At 42.0% G+C, this 26,264-nt stretch overlaps 1 protein-coding gene across 1 annotated transcript; it reads right to left on the bottom strand.

The window, feature by feature from the left end:
• Positions 1–4,534: 4,534 nt before the first annotated feature.
• Positions 4,535–24,372, bottom strand: LOC131689400 (kinesin-related protein 4-like). The gene is made up of 8 exons (XM_058974462.1): positions 24,056–24,372; positions 11,574–13,023; positions 11,355–11,513; positions 6,729–11,271; positions 6,077–6,444; positions 5,733–6,013; positions 5,037–5,671; positions 4,535–4,972 (listed from the first exon to the last, which is right to left on the bottom strand). The coding sequence occupies exons 1-8, from the start codon at positions 24,192–24,194 to the stop codon at positions 4,868–4,870; spliced, it is 7,680 nt and encodes a 2,559-aa protein (XP_058830445.1). The 5' UTR covers positions 24,195–24,372; the 3' UTR covers positions 4,535–4,867.
• Between the last annotated feature and the right edge of the window lie 1,892 nt (positions 24,373–26,264).

The following is a 26,264-nucleotide window of genomic DNA, read 5'->3' as shown; positions in this document are numbered from 1 at the left end:
GAAGGGCACCTTATAACCTTATAATAGCCTTCACCAGAATAAAGTATTCCTTCACATTCCGTTGAATCCTAAGGAATGTTTGAAGAATCCTTGTTCGCGGACAGTTTGCTGGGAAGTTCTGAGAACCAAGTCAGTTATACAGAAAATACATCATGTATTTTCGCAGTATCGTTCTGGCTAAAAAGCTATAAACTGAATTGTGGCTTCCAAACCAATCACGGCGATAGTTTATGAACCTACATCAGTTTAAACCAAATTTGAATGACTATCTCTTCGGGGGTATTGTCGTTCTGGTATCGAAATATCCCCTCGGAGGTGTTGATATATCTGCTCATCGAGAAGTGTCTTTTATTCCCTTATTTATTTTCTAACGGGTGTTCAATAAAAATGAGAATTTTTTTCAGTCATGTAGATAAAAAACTAAAAAATTTCAACGAATTCAGTATTTTTTATTAAAAACAATGTTTATTCTTAAAAAACGTCAATGAATATTGGAGAAGGGGCCCTGGTCAGCCGTACGACGCAACTTAGGGTGCTTACAGAGTGGCGGCGAGAAGCTGAGCTGGGGCTGGTACTGACATTAGAGTGCGAGATGCGAGAAACCTGCTTGCAGCATATTAAATGGAGCCTGTCAGAGTGAAAGCGGGCAGTCGGCGCCGATCCGCTCGGTTTTCACTCTGACATCACCCATTTGGTTTGCAGCAAGCAGGTTTCTCGCATCTCGCACTCTAATGTCAGTTCCAGCGCCAGCACAGCTTCTCGCCGCCACTCTGTAAGCACCCTTAGTCGCGATGCTCTCACAAGAGCACTGGACGGCACTAACATACATCTTCCGGATACAATTCCGGATCCTGGTGGTCAACTGGTTCGTATCCTTGGGCCGCCAATTTTTGTTGTACACTAGGGCACTGAGGGAGCCGAAAAAATTCACAATGGGACGGCACTGGGGCAAGTTGGTCGGGTTCCTTTCTTTCGGCACGTACGGTATCTGTTTCTGCTCAAGATACTCTAGCTTCTTCTTGGCGTAATGGGAAGACGCCTTGTCCCGCCGGACCATTTACCCGAATACCGCATTTACTCAAACATAATATAAAATCAATTGCAACGGTAGGTAACCCTATGTTTATAAGACCATTTAGTATTGTTACAATTCCAACAAAAGCATTCCCCCTTCCCAAGGTTGAGGGGTTTGACGGTATTGCAAACATCATCAAGCATATTGCGTGCATCAGTGCTACAGAACCGCTGACAGACAATTGCTTTAAGGTTGGACAGAGAATAGGAAAACGTGTGTTAGATCTTCACAAAAATCAATCAGCGTATATAGAATGTTGTTACGATACTGCTGATTGATTTTTGTGAAGATCTAACAAACGGTGTGGAAAAAACTGCCTTTTTCGTTTTTGATCTATGCCCATTCTCTGTTCAACCTTAAGATGGTTATTGCATTACAAGAGGGCTTATGCGCCTTTTTTATGTTCTGTCTTTGCATACTCTGCACATGCGCATACCAACGCTCAACCACTAGTCTGTGCGCGGTGACGTGGCCGACTGGCGGTTCGACGTGGATTGACTTTTGGTGTGTGCTGTGTTTGCAAACATTGTTCCACAATTTCATGGCGGTGGACGGGGCTCACTGTGGGAGTCATTGTGTATCCATTTATCGATCGACTTCGTCATCGTACATAGACTAATAAAATTAATTTAATATTCTAATTTATTTAATAAATACATAAATAGAAACATATTAGTTGTCGTTTTGTAATAATCGTAGTTTTTCGCACTTTCGTATGTGTTCGTCTGAGTATTTGTGACATTTTGATCAGGCAATGGATGCGGAACTAGCGTTTAATACTTTCGGTATTCAATTTGTGCATTTGGTTCTATTCATTCGGGAAGATCGGATTGGATAAATTAGGGTATAATGAATTTCCCGACATCCGTGAATCATCCATTCCCGGCCAGCACAGCATGATGAAAGTCTAACAGAATGCAGTTGTCGTTAATGGTAAATATACAACATTTGCTGCATTTAGACGAGTTTGATTGCATGTTACATGCGTTTTTCTAATCTTCTCCATTGGTCTCTTTTTGTACATCTATTAGTTTGCTTTTTCAAACACTTTTAATCAAGCTCTTTGTATCTTTTTTTCTTTATTCGGCATGTTATGATTCCTTTTATTAGTATAAACCTACTATGCGCTATGTATACTCATATAGATACAAACGCTCGTGACCTTCGCGATAACACAAACCTGGTCACAAACGCAACCATGCAATTTCAATAATCCACACATTATTACACCCACGATTTCGCCAACATGAAAACACCCCGGTAGTTAAGTGAACGTAGCACCTTTAAACTTCCAAAGGCGGTCTCAAACATTAACCCCACCACTCGCGCGATCATGAGACGGTCACGTCCGGGACTCTTACCTCGGTCCTAGCAGTCTGGACAAATGCTTTCAGTTGAACTAATAAAAACGTGACGCTCATATTCACTAAACAACACGTTCCATGGTGACATGACGTGGAACTCCTGGGGAAACGGACTCTCTTCTACCATCTGTACCATACACTAAAACATAAGCATCAGCATCACGGTCCGCGCGCTATCATTCAATAATACACGCTACATCATTATAAAATCGAAATTATTCTCGCGAAGTCACATTCACGCGACAAACACGTTAATATACAAATGCTTGAACCCTTCGCGACCATCCACGGCACCTACACCCGCGATCTCGTAAATGAGATAACATCCCGGTGATAAAGTGAATGTGTCAGCCAGGGATGCCAACGGTACCGATAAACTACATTTTTTCGATATATTTACATTTGCACAAGCCGTACAGCCCGCTACAGCGACGCATCACTACAGCTCTTGCCAGAACAGTAGTCAAACCGAGTACATTTTGCCGTACAGCAGTAGAATACATTTTTGTTTTGCTGCTGTACTCCGACTGCTCGGTGAGAGTGTGGCGTAGTAAAGTTTGTTCTTTCGCTTTGTACATTTTTCTCTGCATAGTCAAAGGGAGAGTCCCGCACACGAAAGCGTTGATGCCGGCCGTGGCGTAAATGAGCCGCATTCATTGTAGTCATTTTTGAATAAAAATATTAAAAAGATTGGAAATATTAAAAAATGTAAATAAGGAAAGCGAAGCTGTACCGCTCGCGTCTGGTGGCTGTACTGGGGACAGTAGTTTTCTGTCATGTTACTGCTTTATACACAGGCAGCCGTACAGCGCTGGGCGTCCTGCACTAGCGAATGACAGCAGCATCGAGAGAAATGAGAATGTAGGCAGAAAAATTACAGCCGTGGAAAAGGTAGGCATTTTGCATCCTTGGTGTCAGCTCCTATAAATTTTTAAACGCGGTCCCAAGCGTGAACCTAAAAACTCCTGCGATCGCACGATCATGAATTGGTCACTTCTGGATGTTTCTATCCTTAATATCAGCACGTAACATGGCGACATGACCGGGGATTCTAGTGATATAGGGTTATAAGGTTCGTGTGACCATCCAAAAACGCACGCGTATATAGGAATGGCCACATGGTTACAAAATCCAGTTTTGTACACGCGAAGTCACATGCACGCGAGCACATGTGACAAACATGTTAACATACGAACGCTTAAGCCCTTTGCGATTAACAACGCACACCTACGCCCGCGATCTCACAAACTTTATAACACCCCGGTAATAAGATGAATGTTTTAGCACTTACGAAGTTTCAAACGCGAACCTACAAACGTCCGTCGCGATCACGTCCGGGAACCATTACCACTTTCTTCTACCATCTGTGCCGTACACCAAAAATAAAATATTAGATTCATGATCCGCGCGCGAACATCCAAGAACACATGCGAATGTGCGAAAGGCAGACGGTTATAAAATAGAAATTATACACGCGAAGTTACATACACGTTAGCACACGCGTCATACAAACGCACACGCGATCGAACACGTTAACGTACAAATGCTCGAGTCCTTCGCGATGATACACGCGATCGCGACGTCCCTACACTTGCACATACCTAAACCGTACAATGAATATCACATTCAGAATCATCGGCCCGCTACAATTGGCCTAAAGCAGTGTTTTATTGGGCGCCATTGCCTGTCTCGTCTGCAAATTGTAGTATGTGATTCTGACGGGGAGCCCTTCCGAGAACCTAGCTCTACAGCTCCAGTAGGACAACTACCGAAAAAAATTCCGACAAAAGTATTCCGCAATGCCCCGTCCCAGAGTTTGGGTATTCAGCACATTATCATCCACCCATAATCTAACTGGCCCCAAGTTGGTGACAGTTACTGACGAGTAAAACATTAAAAAGACAAAATTCATCTTTTCTAAAACACAACCAGCTTGACAATGGCGATATCAGGGTGCTTTCAATTTGCCAACGAAGCAATCGATTTCATGCGTTGTAAATTATTTGTGAAGGCATTCAACATCGTGGTAACGTTCAATGCCTTCGCGATGTGCGATATAAAACGGGACGTGATATATTATATAGAATCTAATCGATTATTATTATTATCTAATATTATATAACTTACGACTTTAATAGTAATAAGTGTGTACCTCTATATCCTACTCTGGGGTTTTAAATGCCCTTTTGGAAATTCACGATATCAGAACCAGTTTACGATATCGAGACTATGTACTAGTTTGCACAAAACTACGACATAGCTTGACAACATTATGGGTTAATACGACATTAAATGACTTGATTCGTAAAATATCACATTTGAAAGTACAAGATGACACTTCTTGATAAATATTTACATATTCACATTTTATCAGTCGTTTTTTTCAAAAATATGACAGACTAGAGTCACAATAATGAAAAAATGCATGTTATGTAGACACTGCCTTCCGTTTTAGCTCCTCATTTTGCTCTACTAGAGCGATTGCCATATTTTTATATTTTTCGTACTTTGAACGAATCATTTCAACCTCATCCTGAAAAGATAAATACACAAAAAAGATTTTTTCACAACTACGCATACAGAACGCAAATACTCACGCTTTTAACAGGATCAGTCTGCACAGTTTTTTCCGCCTTAGAGACACAATACATGGTTTGGTACGTCTTCAGAACCTGTGAGTATTTGTCTTCGCTCTCCTTCAGTTGCCGCTTTAGCAAAGAAACTTCCTGTTGAACGCTGCGGTTTGCAACGCTGCTTTCATTTTCTTTCTCCGCGATATCTTGGCTCAAGCTAACAATTTTTTCGTTTCGGATTCTGCATAACCTTTTCATGTCCTGGTATTTGCTGTTCAGCTTCCTAAGCTCTTCCTGAGTCTCTTCCAACTGTTTGGATTGAACTGGAGAAGACTGTGGATTTTCAAAGGGATCAGTGTTAACTGCTTTATCGCTTCGCAGTGAGCGCATACGCTGTAATCGCACACAGTTACTGCACTGTTTGTCTATATGTCTTCGTTCTCGATCCAAGGCAACCGAAAGCGTTCGGTTTTCATCCTGAAGTTTGAAAATGTCACTCTCACGATCTTTCACTAACCGACGCAGCTCGACAACGTCATTTTTCAAGGGATTGGCAGCAGCCATCATTTTCGTTGTGTTCAGCTGGCATTCTTTGATGGTTAGCTGCTTTCGCAGATCCTTGATTTGGGCATCCATTGTAAGACAGCTGCAATCGATCGCTAAAAATAATATAAAATAATGATAAATTTTCTTTGTTGACAAGGCACCAAACAAACTTACAAGTTGGATCCGTCATCGTCATCGCATCTTTCGAGTTGAAGCACATACCACGACGATCGTCATGCGTGCTTTGTCGTCGAGATCGTCGATCCCTGTCCGCCAGTCTACGTAGATCATCCATCTCCATTACCAGATTCTGATGTTTGACGCGCAGTTCATCATTCTGTCGCTGAAGAGATCGATGTTTGTTTTTTGTTTCTTCATACACCTGCTCGTAGTGATTGATCTTTACCTCGAGGGCCACGATTTGGATTTCTTTTTCTTGGAAACTCGAGTCGTGCCTAAAAAAACGGAATTGTACTGATAATTCAGAGTGCAACATCATAACGAGATACTAAACTTACCGCATTGTTGAAATCTCTTCCCTGAGCTCATCGATTCTCTCTTGAAGCTGGTTGGTTTTAATGTGGTGCGTCTTCTGCAGTCCATTCAACTGCTTCAGCAGATCGTCATTCTCCTTTCGCAGCGCTTGGACAACTCTGCCGTCTCCCTGGGAAGGTCGACCGTCGGATTGTAACGCCGGCATAAGCTTTGCTTCCTCCATCTGCTGCGTTAACTGTGCGTTTTTGGTCTTCTCCTGGGCGTAGAGATCCGTTGTCTGTTTCAGTTCGAAAGATTTTCTGGAAAGTTCTTCACTGTTGGTTACTAGTTTTGTGTTTAGCTCCTGCTGGTGGTCCTCCAGCTGTTTGATTAACGATCTCAGGGAGGGTACCTGAAAGGGGAAAATGTGAACATGAACTTGAACAGGAAGCGTCAAAATAGAACACTTGCGGGATAGCTTCAGGCGTTTAATCTGACGATTGAGAATAGCTGTTCAACCCTGCAAAAGTCGCGGTAATAGTTAACAAAACGAGCACCTTCTTTGCTCAAAGGAAATTACGCTAATTTCCGAAGTAAAGGTATAATTTATGAAGGTAAAAGTTTTGATTGGATTAGCCATTACCAGCTTCTTACTTTGCTCGTTATTACACCAATTTCCCAATAACAGTGACTCACCTCAGTTTCTGAAAGTTTTTTAAAATTGTCCATCTCCTTTTTGAGTTGATCTTGTAGTTGAACCTTATCCTGTTCAAGTGCCTTAATTTGTTGGCCCATTTCGTAGTTAAGATGAGTGCTTTTTGTAACGGCACCATTCATTTCTTCTATTTTTTGAGAATGGTTCAATTGTAGTTTATCGAGTTCGGTTAGTCTGGTAGCCAATTCTCGGGTCACATTCTTCAGCTTTTCCTCGCGAATGGTCAATTCAGCGTTCAGATTGACAAGCTGTGCATCTAGTTCAATGTTTGACTGTTCCAGCTGTTGAGTCTTCTCGACAAGGTTAGAGTGAGTTTTCTGAAGATCTGAATAATTTCCTTCCAGAATATTCTTTTCCCCTTGCAAAGATAGTTTAACCCGTTCCATTTCCTGGATATACTGTTGCAATTTATTGGAATAACTTTTCTCAGTCGCAAGATCGTTTTGATGCTCCTTGTTAATATTTTCCAACTGTTCAGTAAGTTCAACAATTTGTTTTCGCAAAGCCACAACCTGATTAGAATCATCTGTCTGTTTTGAAGCAAAATCTGACTCTTTTTCACATAGCTGTTGCCGAAGATTTTCTACGGTGCTTTCAAGCTCCGCGACAATTTTCTTTAGGTCGGTTACCGCGATCGTGTTTTCAGAGCAATCTTTCTGCTTTTCCAGGAGTAACGATTTTAGAATATTAAGTTCCTGTTCCAAATTGTCTTTCAGCTTGTTGGTTTCCATTTGATTGAGTTCCATCTGCTCAGTTTCTAGCTTCAAATCAGCAACTTGATTTTCGAGCGAAGTTATTTGACGATTTGCTTGTTCTATTTGTTCATCTCTTGACGCCATTTGCTCCTTCAGCAAATTCCTTTCCGCGGATACTTGCTGAATCTGATCATGGAAAATCAGTTTAGCTTTCTCCAATTCGTTCAAATCTTCCTTAAGCTGTTTCATTGCAATTAGATTGGATTCCGCTTGTGCTATCTTCTTCGTTAAATCAGCCACTTGATTTTCCAACGAAGCTATCTTTTGATCAGCCTCCTCGAAAAGTGCATCTTTGTCCACTAATTTCTGCTTCAAAAAGTTACGTTCGGTCAAAGCCTCCTCAATCTGGCCTTGCAACGCGATTTTCTCCGCTTCCAACTTATCTAAAGCCACCGTTTGAACCTGTTTACAGGTCTCCGCTGCTCGTAACTTTTCCATCCATTCGTTCTCCATTCTACTTGCAGCAGCGATCTCAGCCAATTTCTGCTCCAATTGAACGATCGAGTTTTGCAAGTCTTTCTGCTTTTGACAGCCACGTTCTATTTCATCCGTCTTGCGGTCGAGTTCCTGCAGATATTCACTGTTCTGTTTCTGATATCGCTCTATCTTTTCATTGTTCTCATTCAACTGTTGCTCCAGGTTGCCGAGATCGGATTTTAGAGCGCGGACTTCACGGTCTAGATGCTCGCGAATGTTGGACGACTCTTCCATTTCATTTTCAAGCGTTTGCATCTTCGACAAAAGCTTAGATTTCTGTTCACCAATGTCGGCGATGCTCATTTCCAACGCGCTGATTTGATTCTTCAAAGTGTTAGTTTCCTCCTCCAGATCGGCTTTCGCCTGCTGTAGTAGGTTGATCTCATTTTTCAGTGCCAAACGATCATTTGTCTCTTCTTTTTCAATGATGAGACGGGATAGTTCATTGCAAAGACTTTCACATTTTTCGTCCGCTTGCTTCTTTTCGTCTAGTACGATCAAATGAGTTTGTTGAAGGGAGGTTAACTGACGATCCAGAGATTTATTTGTTTCCCTGAGAGAGACAACCTCGATCAATGCTTTTTGAAGTTCTGTATCTCTGTGCGGAGAACATTCAGAGCTCTCCCCATTTAGCAGAGATTTTGTATCTCTCATAAACTGACTTGAATTGTGCTCGTTAGAGTTTGTCACCCCATTGGAATCAAGTTGCAAATTGTTTCCCTTCTCTGACATCGATTTTTGTACGACAGAATTGAGTTCCAATAGTTTTTCGACTTCTTTCCTCAGTTCAGCAATTGTGTTTTCCTGTACCGACATGAAGGACGCTTTCTCTTTCTGCTCCTCTTCGTATTTCATTTCTACGTTCATCTTGTCTTCCTGGATTTCGCAAACCTGTTGATTAAGTCGTTGATTTATGTCTTCCAGTTCTCGTATCCGTACTAATCTTGTTTCAAGTTCATTCTGAACTGACAATATCTGTTCCTTCAATTTCCTTTCTTCTTCATTTAGTCGGTGATTAGTCTCCTCAAGCTCTCGAATTAAGTCCGATTTATCGTCTAGCTCTTTTTGAACAAGCGATGCCGTTTCTTCAGCGGCAGCATTAAGTTCAAATAGTTTTTCGTCTTCTTTACTTAGTGTAGACATTGTGATTTCTTTTTCCGATATGACGGCAGCTTTCTCTTTATTATCCTCTTCGTATTTCACTTCTGCGTTAATCTTGTCCCCTCGAAGTTCGCCAATTTGTTGATTAAGCTGTTGGTTTGTTTCTTCTAGTTTTCCTATCAACATTGATTTTGTTTCAAGTTCACTCTGAACCGACATTATCTGTTCCTTCAAATTCTTTTCTTGTTCATTCAGTCGATGATTAGTCTCCTCAAGTTCTCGGATTATTTCCGATTTCTCGTCTAGCTGGTTTTGAACATTCGAAAGCGTTTTTTGTGTAACAGAATTAAGTTCCAATAGCTTCTCCACTTCTTTGCTTAAGTTGGCCATTGTGCTTTCCTTTTCCGTTATGAACGACGTTTTTTCTTGCTTCTCCTTTTCGTATTTCACTTCGACATTTAACTTCTCTTTTCGCATTTCGCTAACTTGTTGATCAAGCTGTTGCTTTGTGTCTTCCAGTTCTGAAATCAAGATTAGCTTCTCTCCAAGTTCCTTCTGAACTGACAATATCTCTTCCTTCCATTTATTTTCCTGTTCAATTAATCGTTGATTAGTCTCCTCAAGTTCTCGGACTAATTCCGATCTTTCGTCTAACACGTTTTGAATATGCAATAATGAATTTTGTGTGGCAGAATTATGTTCTAACAGTTTTTCGACTTCTTTTCTAAGTTCAGTAATTGTGCTTTCCTTTTCCGCATTTTCTTTCTGCTCTTCTTCATATTTTACTTTTACGCTTGCCTCCTTTTCCTGAATTTCATTCACTTGTTCAATAAGCCTTTGCTTTGTTTCTTCCAGTTCTCTTATCAATAATAATTTCTGCTCAAGCTCATTCTGGATCGATAATATCTGTTCCTTCCAATTCGCTTCTTGTTGATCTAAACGTTGATTATTCTCTTCAACCTCTCGGATTTTTTCCAATTTCTCATCTAATTCCTTTTGAAAGCGTGACACCTGATCGTTCAACTCCTTTGTTTGCTCTTCTGCCTTTTTCTGCAGTTCATCTTTCATCTTCCTAACTAAGCCATCATGCTCTTCGGCTTCCTGGTCGAACTTCGCTCTCAAATGTCCCATTTCATTTTCAATTTCGAGCAAATCTTTCGATAATTGTTCCTTTTCCAACTGAAGAACTTTGATAGTTTCTTCGTTTGTCTTGTCATTTTGCGACAATCTCTCTATTTGATCCTTATACCCATCGATGTCTTGTACTAAGTCTATCACCTGAGTCGATAACTCATTGTATTCAGCGGTCATCTCAGCTAATTCCCTCTTTTTATCCTGGAAACACTTGTTCAAACCGCTAAACTTGGTACGTTCCAACTCCAGCTGCTCAGTCATCTCCTTCAAACAGATCTCTTTTTTCCTTAGTTCTTCGATGTCAGCCTCACACTTCTTCAGAAGAAGGTTTATCTCTTTATTCTCATTTTCCAGCAGCTTAACTCTTTTCTTTAATTCGCCGTTCTCTATATTCATATCCAACATCTGACTGTTATCCTCCTCGTAAATCACATTGGCATTTCCGTTCTCGTTGGTTAGCACAATTTTGGTTGGCGATTGCCGATCCAAACTTTCACTAAAACTGGCATCTCCAATGCTATCGACTAAATCATCCGTATCAATACTGGTGTTGATCAGCAAATCCTCTTCCGCTAATATCCCCCTCAGTTTAGTGATAATTCGAAACAGCTTCTTCGCATCCTTCCTGCATATATCCTTCTCTAGCACATTCCTGACTTTCCCAACCTTCTCCGTCTGCTCTTGAGTAACGTTCTTCAGCTTTTCCAACTCCACGTTACGCGTTTCTAGTTGCAGCTGTAGTTCGTAGTTGTGTACTTCCAGCTGTTTAAGTTCCTTTCGAACCGTTGCCAACATTTTGTAACTATCAGCGGGACCACCCCTCTCGCTGCTACTGCTGTTGCGAGCCTCCTGCAGGCACTCAATCAGTTCCTTTTCACGATTCTTTGCCCGCTGCTGGAACAGTTCATACTCGACCTGGACGCTGTTCTGCAGATTGCGACAATGTTCCGCCTCTTTGACAGCAGCCTCCCGTTCCTTGCGAGCCACAATCAACTCTTTTTCCATGTCAAAAATTTGCTCACTCTTCTGGCGCAGTTCCTCTTCGAGGTCCTTACAGCTGGAAGCAAATTAATAAATTAGCCACCAAAATAGAATTGAATTTTACGACTGTGAGTGTGATTAAGCAAGGAACCATCTTACCGTTCTTCCAAAATCTCCAATCGCTCATCCCTACCCTTGAGATCATCGCGAATCTCTTCGCAAGAGTGCAACTGCTGCTTGATGTTAGCCAGATCCAGGTTTTTCTCCAAATTAGTAAACTCCTGAAGTTCGATTAGCTCCTGCTCCAGTTCTTTACACCTGAAGAAAACAAAAATTAAAATTTTCAAAATATACTCAAACAGAATCTTCCTCGCCAACCTCTTCTCATAATCTATATAATCAGCCGACGAATCCCCGGCGGATGATCTTCGTGATCTTCGATTCGTCTTGAACCCAATGGGCGTATGAATTTCCCTGGCTAAGCTCTGCGGTGATCGTTCGCCGAAATCGACCAGCTCGGCCGGGATAAATTCGTCACTGTTGTCCAGCAACTCGATGGTCTTCAAGTGCCGATTCGGTGTAGCGGATCTAACCTTTCGTAGAAGAAAGTCCGATTTGCCGCGTTGAGTCAGTTCCGGACGAATAACTGGAGAATTTTCATCCCCGCTGGCGGTGGTGGTGTTGGAGGATAAGAACGGCGGTGGAGGTGGCATCAGTCGATTGTCTTGCTCGACATAGCCCGTCGGCCGTGGAATGCCCGAACTTGACGGACACCAGGTGCGTCGACGAGATTTATCGAATTGAATATGGGTCTGAGAATTGATGATCTGGTTGGCACGCATTGTGATGGCATTTTGCAACTCCAACGTTTTAATTTTGCTGTTTTTACTTTGCTCCGATTTCAATTCATCTTGAAGTCGTTTTATTTCACGCTGCAGTCGCTTCATCATAGCTGCTTCCGAGATCACTTCATTGACTATAGGCTTATTTTTTATGGTTTTGGCTCGCATTGCAAAACTTAGTGTGTAATAGCTTTCATCCAATGCCGCTGGAGTAATGTTACAGATCATAGAAGTAACAGCGTTCCCACCCAGCGATGCCTGTAGTATTCGGGTCAACTTCGAATCACGGTAGTTGATATATTTCAAGTTATCTGCATTCTCGCTAAGCTTCTGGATGACACAGCTTAACGAAAGCAAGCTCTTGTTGATGTGAGCTCCCTCTTTTAATCTTGACCCGGTAGCACCCGTTTGATCGGCTCTTTCGCTTCCCGCCAAATCCACCAGGTTCAGTGTACTAATCTGCACCGCATCATTCTCATCCCCTTCCGTCCTTCCAACATCACTGGATTCTATCGTTATCCGAAATATTGTATGTGAGCGACTCGATCGCTCATTCATGTTTGTATCGCCGATTCGTTTCAGCTTATTGCCCTCTTCCAAATGTTGCATTATCTGTTCCGGGCAGTTTGTGATTACTTCTTTGTAATTCAGCGTTACATCGCCGCAAGCATTCTCGAAAATCTTCAGATTCGCATTACTCTTATCCAGTAAATCGAAGATTTTCTCGTTGTAAATCTCTATGTAGCCAACCCGAATGAGGAACTGGCGATCTCGGCTGTTTTCAATCTCCTTGAAAATCTCCCGCGCGGTTAGCGGAACCACTCCCAATTCCTGTTCGTCCCCCATCATGGTGTAGGTTTTCCCAGACGAGGTCTGGCCGTACGCAAAGATCGTCCCATTTATACCGTTCAGTGCAGATAGCAAGATCGGCCGACAAACGCATTCGAACAGTTCCTTGGTGCGAATCGTTTCATCGAAGATGTGATCTGAAAGAGAGATCATATCACATCATATCAAATTTCAATACCATTCTAGTTTTATGACTGTACGAACTGACGAAACTCAGTTAACACTTCATGCCCAACTTTTTTCTAGTGCATGTACGGTTTCAAAACTATTTTTCCTTGAAAACGGTGGGGTCAAGAAACACGAAAAGCCCATTTTCATAAAGATAGGTGCTTCCATGGCAGTGCTAGAAGCTGGTCAATTTTTACCTTCTAATGCTCAATACAATTCTTCTAGAATAATTACAATAGTCGAATTACGTGGAAAACGTAGCCAACGACAGTCTAAATTGATAAGTTTTAACAGTTTTCAATAATATTACACCATAACGAAGATATATGAGAAAATCATTTTCCATCGTCAACGTAAACTGTCCCTGACAGCACTGCTCCATCGGAATCCAATCAGACTAATTGCAATAACTTCAGTTCTAGAGCTGATCCTTGTAACTGTTAATTAATCAAATTAAAGGCAATAATCACATTAATGAGCCTTACTTGTTTTTGTGAGGAAATCTCGTCTCAATCAAAAGTTATAACTGTTTAAAAACTTTGTTGTCCACAAACAACATGGGTATGAATGGGTTAAAAATATAAATCATATAATGGCATCTACGATCTGTTTGCGAAACATTTTTCGAATGTATTTTTAACAGTATTGACTATTAGTGCATAGGCCAAAAGTGTTACTCCTTTTGAATCAAATACCCGAATTCCCTAAAATACAGAAGTGCTGCTACCGAAACCATACACTCGTGAAACTCTTGAAAGAAAAATCATAAAAAGAGTGATATGATTTATGAAGAGTGACCATGGTTTGAGAAACGGATTTCGGAAAGGCAAGTTTTTTTTATCTCTTTTATCGCTTTATGGGCAGCTAGGACCATCCTTGACAGGACGGACGAAGCTATGGTACCTTGAACACAGACAACGCAGATTGAAGGCCATCATGAGTTTGAGATGTACTTCCCCCGGTTGCCAGACGAATACCTGTAATTATTGCGTGTGACTTTGTATGTATAAGTCTAATTGTAAATCCTACTGTGGTGGTGTGTGCATGGAAAGTGTGAGTTTTAGCGTTCGCGTCAGGGGCGCAAACCCATCTGAGTTGGCATGGGTGTTCCCTAATAGGGATTTTTAATTTGGAAAAATTGTGCCAGTTTTTCATATGTATTGGTAGCGGGTGTCCTTACGAGTACACTCATATCATTCTTAAACCTTAATTATTCTTTTATGATTTTTAAATTTAAAAAAAACAAAATTAAACTCAACCAGCAAACTGACAGTTGTCCTACTAAATGACGTATCTGCAAATATCTCGTTCGCCTCATTGTTAACCGGGACAGCACCCCACACAGCATGATCTGGTACTTTGTCAATCCGCTAGCAACCTGCCATCCCAAGTTTCATCTGCAAACTATGGTAGATCTGATAAGGCAACCTATAGGGTCGTGCAAGTCGCATGGGTTTGGATGTGTTATTGTCCTAAAAGGAAACAAACTAAAAAATGTTTTTTTTCAATAGTTTCGGGCCAAAAAATTGAAAAAGGACTGAGATATTAACTCACGGTACTAATCTGCATCAGAATATGCCTTAACCCGCACACCCCTAAAGATCCCTATTGCGAAAAAGTGTGTGGATGTTTTTTCGAGAGTTGTGATGCTGAATGTAATATTCATTGTACGTTACAGATATGTGCAGGCACAGGGACTTAACGATCGCGTGTATCATCGCGAGGAACTCGAGCGTTGTGCGTTAACGTGTTCGATTGCGTGGGTGATTGTCCATTCGCATATTCGTGTGTGGTCTTGGATGATCGCGGGCCGACCGTGCATCTGATACTTAGTTTTCGGGTGACCGGCTCAGATGTTAGAAGAGAGTGAGTTCTGTTACGTTCAAAGTGGGTAAAGGGTAATTATACGTGCAATAATGAGGTATTAGACGGGAGTTTGTAGCACGCAGTCAAAAGACAGGAGGACTTGAAAGCACCCTACCCGCGATGGGTTCTCAGTCGTGGGATGATGGCAGCACTGGGGCTGTCAAAACCGAAACCGCATGTTTTATAACTGTTCTGAGCCGGTGAAGTGCGGACGGTCCACCAACTGGAAGCGCGTTGTTCGGTTGAGCGCCCATAAAACTAGCCGCCAGTATTTGAGTATCCAAAAGGATACGCGAGGATGGTGCTGTGTTCTCCTTGGGCTAATAAAACGATATTTTGTTTGTGAGGTACTAGTGCCAGAAAAGGCGAAGTGGAGCGAATCTCGAGAGAAACAAGTTTTTATTCTTCCTATCTCAAAGTGGCTGCTGCGTTTTTTGGGTCACACACACACACAAAGTGATCGAGAGACACGTGCAGTGGGACGACATCGAAGGAGCCATCGAATTTTTTTTTTGCTTGTCTGTGCTGCTGTTGAACGAGACAACGGACGTTTGGGAAGAGGTAGATTGCTATGTTCTGGCTGGTAAATGCCTGGGCAATGCGTAATATAGACCCGGTGGTTAGCCACAGTGGTCCTTAGCCTCTTGTCCAGGAACTACCTCCCCGCGGCGCTGGCTGGGATACGAGTAGCCATAGGAAAGATCGGGTAGCCAACTCGTTGGGACTATGGTCGTATGCTGACAGGGAAGGGGGGTCGTGTAGTGGCCGGCATACAATAGCGCTACGGATCTTCCGTTCCGGTGTAATGGGCCCACCAAACGAGATAACCCCAATTCCAAGGCGTGAAGCGACCCGTGCCGATGAATGAATGATCGGGGGAAGGGGGGGGGGCGTGAAAAAGATGCCCGATCGTTAACGGAGCCTGTGGGGTACCTGGGCATCCCCCACAGTAAGCGTCCCTTACCACGTTAATGCGGAGCTCTGGCGTGGCGGACCGATTCTCTCGCGCAACTCGTGGGACTTAATATGAGTGAAATTTAAAGTAATAAAAAAGGGTGCAATGATGAGGAGGAAATGACTACGGCGCTGAACCCCTTTGCCAAAGGGGGTCTGGCGTGGTCTCCCCCGATAGGGGTTGACAGTGGAGCGACGGTGGCTGTAAACAACAGCACCGAGGGAGCAATGGGTGTGGATAGGAGATAGTACTACCAGCACGCTTGGCGGACACTACCCGCGATGCAGGCGGTGGTCAAGCAGCTGGATAGTATTATCGAGTTCACAAGCGGTAAAAACAACATCAGCAAGGAGCTAAAACAGAACCTGCTGGTGCTCCGCCAGGCTGTTCGAGTCGCAAGACAAGAACAAGAAGCCTACATGGAGAGGTTGTCGGGAAAAGAGAAGGCCGATAGAAGTTTTCAAACCGAGGCCTTCTCCTTCCACCGTGGAGCGACGATGGCGCAGGAGGGGATGGATTTCGCTTTATCGGCCACAAAACGCTTAATGGAGGGCAAGTCCGCGAAGCAGCCTAGGCAGTCACCTAGTGAAAGGAGCGCAGGGCAATGGCAAACGACGTGCAACCAATAAGGCCAAACGTCGTTTGGAAGGCGCGGATCCGGGTGCGAAGGATCGCGCAGGGCGGCGACCCAAGAAGGCGACTTCTCAGCCTAAAAAGGCGAACGTCGCCAATCGGGCGGAAAACGTGGAGCAACCTGCCACCAGCCAGCCGGCGCCATCGGCAGAAGATGGCGAATGGCGGGTGGTCAGCAGAAAGCGGAAGTCGAACGTACCTCGACCCGCGAAGAAAAAGAAGACGAGAGAGAGAGAGAGGAGAGGCCCTGTTGGTGAAAACCAACGAGGGTAGCTACGCTGAGCTCCTAAAATCGATGCGGGCGGCCGAAAGCCTTTCGAATTTAGGACAGAATGTGCAAAGCGTCACACACACCAAAGATGGCGAAATGATCTTGGTACTATAGCATGGTGCACAATCCAGCGGAGTGACATATAGGAGGTTGGCCCAAGAGGTTTTGGGAAACGGCGCTCAGGTGAGGTCGTTGGGAGCGGAAGTGACTCTCCAGTGTGAGCAACTGGATGAGGTCACAAACGCAGAGGACGTCGTCTCGGCCGTAAAGGAGCAGTGCGGCGTAGAGATTGATCGGATCTTTGTATGTCTCAGGGAGCGGATGCTTGGCACGCAGGTAGCTTACTTCAAGCTACCGGTCGCGGAAGCCGAAAAAGTGACCGATAAAGGGAAGTTGAAGATCGGCTGGTCAGTATGCCTAGTAAGCATACCCCAGCCGCCTTCAGTGGATCGGTGTTTTAAATGTCTGGAGCCAGGACACAAGTCATACGACTGTAAAGGCCCAAACAGGAGTGCCTTATCTGCGCTAGTAAGAAGCAGGGCCGCAACCATGTTATGGGCGGACTTGTGTGTCCCTTCGGGGAGGCCGGAAAGAGGAAGCTATGAACGTCAAACAGCTGAATCTTAACCACTGCGCACCCGCTCAGCAGCTGCTGTGGCACTCGGTCTCGGAGTCGAGGACAGATGTCGCCCTCCTATCCGACCCGTACAGCGTCCCTGCCGATAACGGCAACTGGGTGGCAGACGGGTCTAGGATGGCGGCAATCTGTACAACGGGACGGTTCCCGGTTCAGGAGGTAGCACAGTTCTCTGCGGAGGGTGTCGTGATTGCCAAGATCAAAGGTGTGTTCTATTGTAACTGCTACGCTCCACCAAGGTGGCCCATAGAACAGTTCAACCAGATGATCAACAGGTTTTCGTCTGACATGGTGGGTCGAAAGCCGTTTGTCATAGCGGTTGACTTCAACGCTTGGGCAGTGGAGTGGGACAGCCGCTGTACAAATAGTAGGGGCCAAGCGCTACTGGAGGCGCTTGCGAAACTTGACGCAGTGCTAGTCAATGATGGTTCCGCTAGCACATTCCGTAGGAATGGGGTCGAGTCGTGGATTGACGTAACGTTTGCCAGTCCGAGTTTGGTTCCAGACATGGACTGAAGGGTAGACGAGGGCTACACCCATAGTGATCACCTAGCAATACGCTTTAGGATCACCTATGGTGTGCAGCATCCGAGGGCGGGTAATCCCTGTCAGGTACGCGGGTGGAAGACCAATCACTTCGACAGCGAAGTTTTCGCCGCAGCCCTGGGACTGGAGGCCAACACCGACAGTCTAAGCGGGGATGCGCTGGTAGCTGTCCTATCACGCGCGTGTGACTCCACTATGCCGAAGAAAACCCTGCCAAGAAAAGGCAGACGTTCGGTATATTGGTGGAGTGCAGAGATTGCAGCCCTACGATCAGCTTGCCTACAAGCTAGACGTAGGATGCAGCGAGCCCGCACCGAGGAGGTAAGAGCGGACCGCCGTGAAGTGTTTCGAGCTGCGAAATCGGCCCTTAACAAGGCCATCAAGAGCAGCAAGAGAGCGTGTTTTGACAATTTGTGCGAGGATGCCAACGTGAATCCGTGGGGCGATGCTTACAGGATCATGATGGCAAAGACCAAAGGGGGCTCCTCATCCCCCGAACGGTCGCCAGAACGGTTGGCGAGAATTATCGAAGTACATTGATTCTTTTCGACTGTGGAAATTGTAAGTACGGGGAATGTTTTCGGCAGTGCAGTCACGTAAGAATTTGCGTCGATTCTAACTTATCTTCGCCGACGTTTCGATCCGTGGTTGAGATCTTCTTCAGGGCTCGACAATATTCGACAATGTCACGGTTCGTTTTGCATACGGGAAACTGTTAGGTCTGAGAGGGTTAACATCGGGAGTTTTCAGGAGTTTACTCATCGAGTTTGTCGGTCTAAAATCGATTTTTAAATCGCTCCAATTGAATAAAATAATTCCCTGAGAACTCGCACTTGGTCACTATAAGCAGTAGTAATGGTTTATTAGTTAATTAGCTACTTGCAGTAGCTAATTCTCTAGCAGCGAACAAAGCTCCAGGACCTGATGGAGTCTCAAACAGCGCTCTCAAGACAGCAATCATGGCGAACCCGAACATGTTCAGGTTGGCAATGCAGAGATGCTTTGACGAGTGCCGTTTTCCGGATAGATGGAAAAGTCAGAAGCTGGTATTGTTGCCGAAGGCCGGGAAGCCGCCGGGTGACTTATCGGCGTACAGACCAATCTGTCTGATTGACACGACGGGCAAATTGCTTGAGAGGATTATCCTCAGGCTAACTCCATACGCAGAAGGCACGGATGGCCTGTCAAGTAATCAGTTCGGTTTTCGAAAGGGCAAGTCCGCGGTGGACGCTATCAACTCAGTGGTAAGGACTGCCGAGATAGCGATCCAACGGAAAAGGCGAGGTATTCGATATTGTGCGTTAGTGACACTTGATGTGAAGAACGCCTTCAACAGCGCAAGCTACGATGCCATCGCGCTCTCGTTACACCGGCTTGGTCTGCCGGTGGGCATGTACCGGATCTTGGAAAGCTACTTCCAGAACCGTGTACTATTATACGAGACCGATGCCGGTCAGAGAAGCGTTTCTATTACCGCAGGAGTCCCACAAGGTTCAATCCTGGGCCCGGTATTAAGGAACCTAATGTATGACGGGGTTCTGAGACTAAAGTTCCCTCCTGGGACATAACCCCTGATACCCTTATACAGGGGATGTGCCAAGCGGTGGAGAAGTGGAACGCTGTTTCGACTGCTACCACTCAGATTGCCTGCAGGTTGAAGAGAACATGGCGCGCTGAGCAGCAGGCGAGGAGTATGACTAATTCGGGTTTGGTTAGCTAGAGCGGAATGGGTTATGCGCGGAGAAATGAATGGTCTGCTCATGCTGAGGCAAGAGTGGCACAGCGGTAGCAACCGCGATAGCCACGCCGTTGCATGACGATAGAGCGAGTGAATAGGCGGATGATAGACGGAGGTATGGTCTGCCCATGCCGAGATGGGAGGGTCGTAACGTAGAGTATATTGCTGGTACCTATCGCTACTGACACCTCGAGGCGTGGAAGAGGAATGCAGGGCGTGCGTAAGTGCGAATGTCAGGCGCGAGTGAGCGAGTACGTTAAGTACTGCCATCCCCCCAGAAGTAATGCCGAAAGGTAGCTCCTGGGGATAAATGGCGGAGCCCAATGGAGTTGGGCCCCGCCATCTTGGACACACCCCCAGTACACCCCGTGTGGTAGCTTGGCACCTACCAATAGCACGTGTACTGGGCAAGTACGTAAACTGTATTCTCCATTGTAAAAAAAAGACATTTTCCGATCTTGACGCGCTGAATCGAATGGGGACACTCGGTCCGCCGGGAGTCGGTTGAAAAGTCGATTTTTAGAGTGATTGCATAGCCTTTCTTTATATGAGAACGGCAAAATATATTTTTCAACAGTTAAATTCCAGGTTCAAATGGTCGGTGTTAAGTCAGACCGGACTAAGTGGCAATGTATGATTTCGAGTAAAACGAGTTTAAAGTTTAAAACGCAGCATCATTTACGTTATGATTGGCAATTATTTTGACATTAAAAATGTCTTACTCCACTATCTGGGGCTAGGTGTCATTCTAAAATCTAAACTATCTCCCATGTAACGAAACTATGTAAGGTTTGCACGCTTATAACTCCGATATTACTAGATGGATTTTAATCATTCATACACCAACCGATTCAGAAACACCTAACTTAAATATTGGTAATAATTTAATATCTCCCCAATAAAAGTAGACTTTTAAAAATTGGCAAAATTAAAAAGTTCACGAAAAAGGGAAAATTACCATTCGTGATGCAGATTTCTCAGACACAGCCGTCATTAGAGGGTAGGTTAGTGGCTCAATCACAAACGAAAAGTCATAAATAGAAGCAACGCATGTCCGTTTAAATCAGTTGTTGCTCTTATCCCATATGAGCAACATGGTCTCCGGGCGATGCAATAAGCGCTATCGATTTTCGGCAACGTTGGCATTCGCACACACTCGCACCTAAGTGACTAAACCATATACGGTTAGTTTATAAATAGAGGTGACGCGTACCCGTTTGAATCAGTTTTTGTTCTTATGTCGAACGGGTAAGATCATGGCTGCAGCGTCTAGGCACTACACTAAGCAGTAGACGCTATGCATTTTCGGCAGCGGTGGCCGTGTGCGGATTTTTCGGGTACCAGCACGGTGTCACAGAATGATTTGCGGTGGGTGGGGTGGTTTGGATTTAATTCAATACGGTGTGTGCTGCTTAAGGCTCAAGTTACCTCAAGGCTTGGTAGTGTGCGTAAGAAAAGTTGTGTTCAGCTTTGCCACCAGATTATCCATTTAAACCTTTTCAAAGCTCTAAAAAAAAGAATATCAGCTGATTTATTAGATCACAACGATTCAAATCATACAAAATAGCTGCTGGAAAAACTATCGGTTTCGCTAAATGGTGCTTTTGAAAAAGTGGCTGTGATTTTTTCATTGCGCAGTTGTGTTGTGTACCCCAGCACGTTGTGGTAGTGTGACAAAAAATCACAGCCACTTTTTCAAAAGCACCATTTAGCGAAACCGATAGTTTTTCCATCAGCTATTTTGTATGATTTGAATCGTTGTTATCTAATAAATCAGCTGATATTCTTTTTTTAGAGCTTTGAAAAGGTTTAAATGGATAATCCGGTGGCAAAGCTGAACACAATTTTTTCTACCCATACTACCCAGCCTTCAAAACTAACACATGCTCAAAAAAGGTAACTTGAACCTTAAGAGTGTTGCGTTTGAAAAAAAATATATTTATTTTTATGCATGCGTGTGCCTTGTAACTTGTTAATCCATATTTACGGCGCTTTGAAGCTGCGTAGGGTAAAGAGCCTATTGGTTTTCATATGTTTCATATTTCGGTTATATGTGATATATATATATATATATATATATATATATATATATATATATATATATATATATATATATATATATATATATATATATATATATATATATATATATATATATATATATATATATATATATATATATATATATATATATATATATATATATATATATATATATATATATATATATATATATATATATATATATATATATATATATATATATATATATATATATATATATATATATATATATATATATATATATATATATATATATATATATATATATATATATATATATATATATATATATATATATATATATATATATATATATATATATATATATATATATATATATATATATATATATATATATATATATATATATATATATATATGTATATATATATATATATATATATATATATATATATATATATATATATATATATATATATATATATATATATATATATATATATATATATATATATATATATATATATATATTTCGGTTATGTTTTTTATCAGTCTGACAACGTGCTTCTGTAGTTATTGCACTGTTCAGCAGCGTAGTATTTTATATTGGAGAGTACACTCAGGTTTTTTACGCGGATTTTGAAACTGAAAACCGCGTATCATTTACGCGTTTTTTGAAATTTACGCGGTTTTCATTTGCACGGCCTGTATCCCCTGCGTGAAAAATCTGAGTGTAATTGCATCGGAAACAATCACATTCACAGCAAAACTTTTTGTTTTCTAATTTCAAACACTTTTGTTTCGTACTGCACACAACGGAAAATTTTAAAACAGAACTTACCGTCCCAGCAGCGGTTTAAGCGGGTGTTCTTTTTCGATTCAAATTCAAGCCATGTCTTAAGCGTTACTGGACTTAAAATTGTTTTCCCAGTTTATCCAGTCAGAGTGTCTGTCCTGCCCTATGTATTTAAAACACAGTTCTAATTGCGTTTTAAAGTTTACAACTAATAGAACGGTTGGGTATATTAATTTAAATTTAAAAAAATCTGTTTTACATTATGAAACACACCGCTGTACTGAAGATATAATTATGTCAGTCCTATTACAACATAAAACACCTATATAACATAAAACGCTGCAGAATTGGTTCAACAATACAATGTTTACACTACAGAGTTATAACATGTAATAATAATTAGCAACAAGAAAAATGTCACCAAGATAGCATAAAAACCCGTTTTAACTGGTAGTGCGAACGTTGTATAACAATGTAATTTATCAAATAATTTCCTTTTTTCCACCACTAATCTATCAAGAAATACTTAACCTTAAGATTGTTTACTTAAGTTCATTAGTACATTATTGAAAATTTAAATGGAAAATGAAATTTCATATTTCATGGAGAATCTGTATATTTCCGTTGGCGGGCGTGGGCTTCCTCATCACAGTTCTCAATATGGAACTTTTCTTTTGAATATATGTTCTGGCCTATAGCATATTTTTACTAGATGGATCAGCCAAATAACGCCAATCACCTAGTGAGACACTTGATTAATTGTAATAATAGATTACCGCTAAAAGACCTTCAATAAATTATGTTGTAATGGGAAGGGTATATAGAAAATTGTAACATATGAAAACAGGCGAGTGAGCAAGAACGTGTCGATATGTGTGATAGATAAAATTCATTTGCACGCTCTTGAAAAAAGCTATATTTTTAATGTCACCGTGGTCGTGTCCTGTACACAACCCTTTAATTTTTTTTCCATAATTCTTGCTTATTGTTACATATTACAAATCTAGCAAAAGTCGAATATAGCTGAAGAAATTCTTTGTCCAGTGCTAGCATTATCTCATTTTTTGATGTTTTGCGACGTCCGGTTTGACTTAATACCGACTATAGTGTAGGTGGGTACATTACAATATAATAGCAATATTTCTTAGGGTTACTATATAACAAAAAACAGGTTTGTTTTGACCATATCACAAAGGTTTTGGTAAGTGTAATTTTTGTATTTTCATTTTATAATTATTGTTAATTATCTCAAATGTTTTTAATCCTAACCGTTTTCAAAACGTATCAACTAGCATTGACTTGAATTGGAACCTGACTCAGTCCCGCGGTCAAGCAAAAACTGCATTAGTTTATAAAAATCAGAACACAACTGAATAAAACATGCTAAACGGGTCTTTTCATCCTGGAGCTATATTTAACTTGCCTCATCTTTTAGAAATACGATGCAGGCTGTTCTAATTTTAGCGTAAAAATAATAACCGGGTGGAGTAGTTTTCGTTTCCGCGAAAACAAAACAATAAAAAAATAACCTTACCGAACACAAACGGTTCTCCGTTCCCATCAACGTTGGCGATCGTGTTGTCCCGGATCCGCCATTGCGATGACAGTTTCTGATCCTTTTCCCGTTTGATCAACGGTCGAACCTTGATCGATACAGTGATGTTATCCGCCATTGTCCGCTTTTTCGGACCACAGAAACACAAAACATTTATTAACTAGCACCACGAAAGTAATACGAAAACTAATCGCAATGATTTTGCGCAATTGTAAATTGTACACTACACACTTTGCTTCCACCTGTGCGGGCGCTGTATTATTTTCTGAAAGCCACCAGAGCAACCGAAAAACGATCAATTTTAAAGCTTTCGACCTTGTGCGGCTGCTTTTTTTGTCTTCTTTGTTTTGATGTGTTGACGTTAGAAACGTTCAATTTTGAACGCTTTCCATCAGGGATGCCAGATTATAAATACATGAAAAATAAATGAAGGTGCACACAGGGAAAAAATTAAAAAGTTTCCGCTTAGATAAAAACCAAAAATTTAAATTAATATTTAAACCTCATGAAGCATAACGATCAAAATAAAAGTATGAAGCTAAAAGTATGCGTTGTTTTTGCCTAAAGTGAAAAAAAACTCTTATGTTAATGAATATTTCTTCCCGTAGTGTGCTTATGCCCCAGATCAATAAAAGTCTGTAGTTTGTAGTACAGTCGTGATTCGCTGGTTGGACACTTTTTAACAGGACCACTATTTAGTTGGAGGACCATTGTCCAACTAAAAAGCATCTGAATGTCAAAATCTTATGTCAAATTACACTACTAACGTCTCCTTTGGAGAGTTTTTGACATCAAATCCGTTAGTTGGACAGAGGTGTGGCCCAACCAGCGAATCATGACTGTAGTGAATATCAATGGTTTCATCATCGATCGTCTATGACCAGACATCTGCTAAGACGCCATGATTTTCAAACCACGATGTAAAACATTTTAGCTCGATGATAAACATCTAAAGATCGAGTTATGCCGTATCGTTTCTACACGGTTAAATAAAACAACCTGCAGAAAAGTTCTTTTAACTTACTTTTGAGTTGTGCGTCGCTTTCGCACTTATTAGTGTTGTCAAAAACAAAAAGAGAGATTCGACTCAGTCGAGGTCTTCCGTGGAGGAAGGTACTTTTGAGTTGTTTGGGGTGAACTCAAAATTAGGTAAATTCAACTTAAATTTGAGTATAAAAAACCTATCAATGAGTTGTAATTTTTGCCGTGGTTAAATGGAAACTACCTTCTACACGGTTTACCTAATTTTAAGTTCCCCCACGATACCACGAGATTGAGTCAAAGGAACTCAATTTTAGGTAGTTTTTCGTTTCCGTGTATCTATATAGTGTAGATCGAGCTTGCGGCCAATGTTGCCACAGTTTTTTAAAGAAAATTTGGTAGTTAACTAAAATTGTCAGCCAAAATCTGTCACTTGACTGCGACCTCAAAGTAATCGAAATATGCCATACATTTTTAGTCTTTATAGGCGTGCATCAATCAATTTTTGGAAATTTTGGGAAATTACGATCTAAATTTCTATAATTTGAGTGTAACAACTTCTCGCGTGTTTTGTGTAAACGGCCAATAAGCATGCTGCCAAAATACACTTTGAAAGAAAATTTCGGACAAACCGTAGTTCACTGAGAATGGATGTTAACATTTTTTGAAAGATAAAAGTTTTCTCTTTCGTCTACTTTTGTGACTTATAATCGGCGATTAATGGTTTGACCAGAATTTCCTCTCAAAGTGAATTTTGACAGTACGCTTGTTGGCCCGTTTCAAAAAACACGCGTGACGCGAGCATAACAATTTGAACTGTCAGTGGGGCCCATAATTTGTATGCCCACACAGATGTTGGCTCATGTCAGTTTAAAGGACGATTCAGACGATACATCAGCTTCCGTCAACGTCAACGGAACGTCACCGTTCCGTAAGGATAAGTTTAATACTTTTCTCTTGTGCCCGTTCACACATGCCGTTGATGTTGTGAATGCTTCCATTTATCTGCATGCTACTGATCTTGACGTTCCGGTGACGGATGCGTGGTCGGACCACTCTGTGTGCCAACCAGATTCCAGAAGCAAATTTCTTAGAACGTTGTTAAACGTCCGGCTAGTTTATTAGTGACCGACACGTTTGACATAAAGTTTTATTTTGAGCAGCTATGCCAGATGTGAAGACATGTTTTCATTTTGAGTACATTTGA

The sequence above is a fragment of the Topomyia yanbarensis genome, chromosome 3 (genome assembly GCF_030247195.1).
Source record: "Topomyia yanbarensis strain Yona2022 chromosome 3, ASM3024719v1, whole genome shotgun sequence".
In the NCBI taxonomy this organism is placed as follows: Eukaryota; Metazoa; Arthropoda; class Insecta; order Diptera; family Culicidae; genus Topomyia; species Topomyia yanbarensis.
This window is presented reverse-complemented; position numbering and strand designations above follow the sequence as displayed.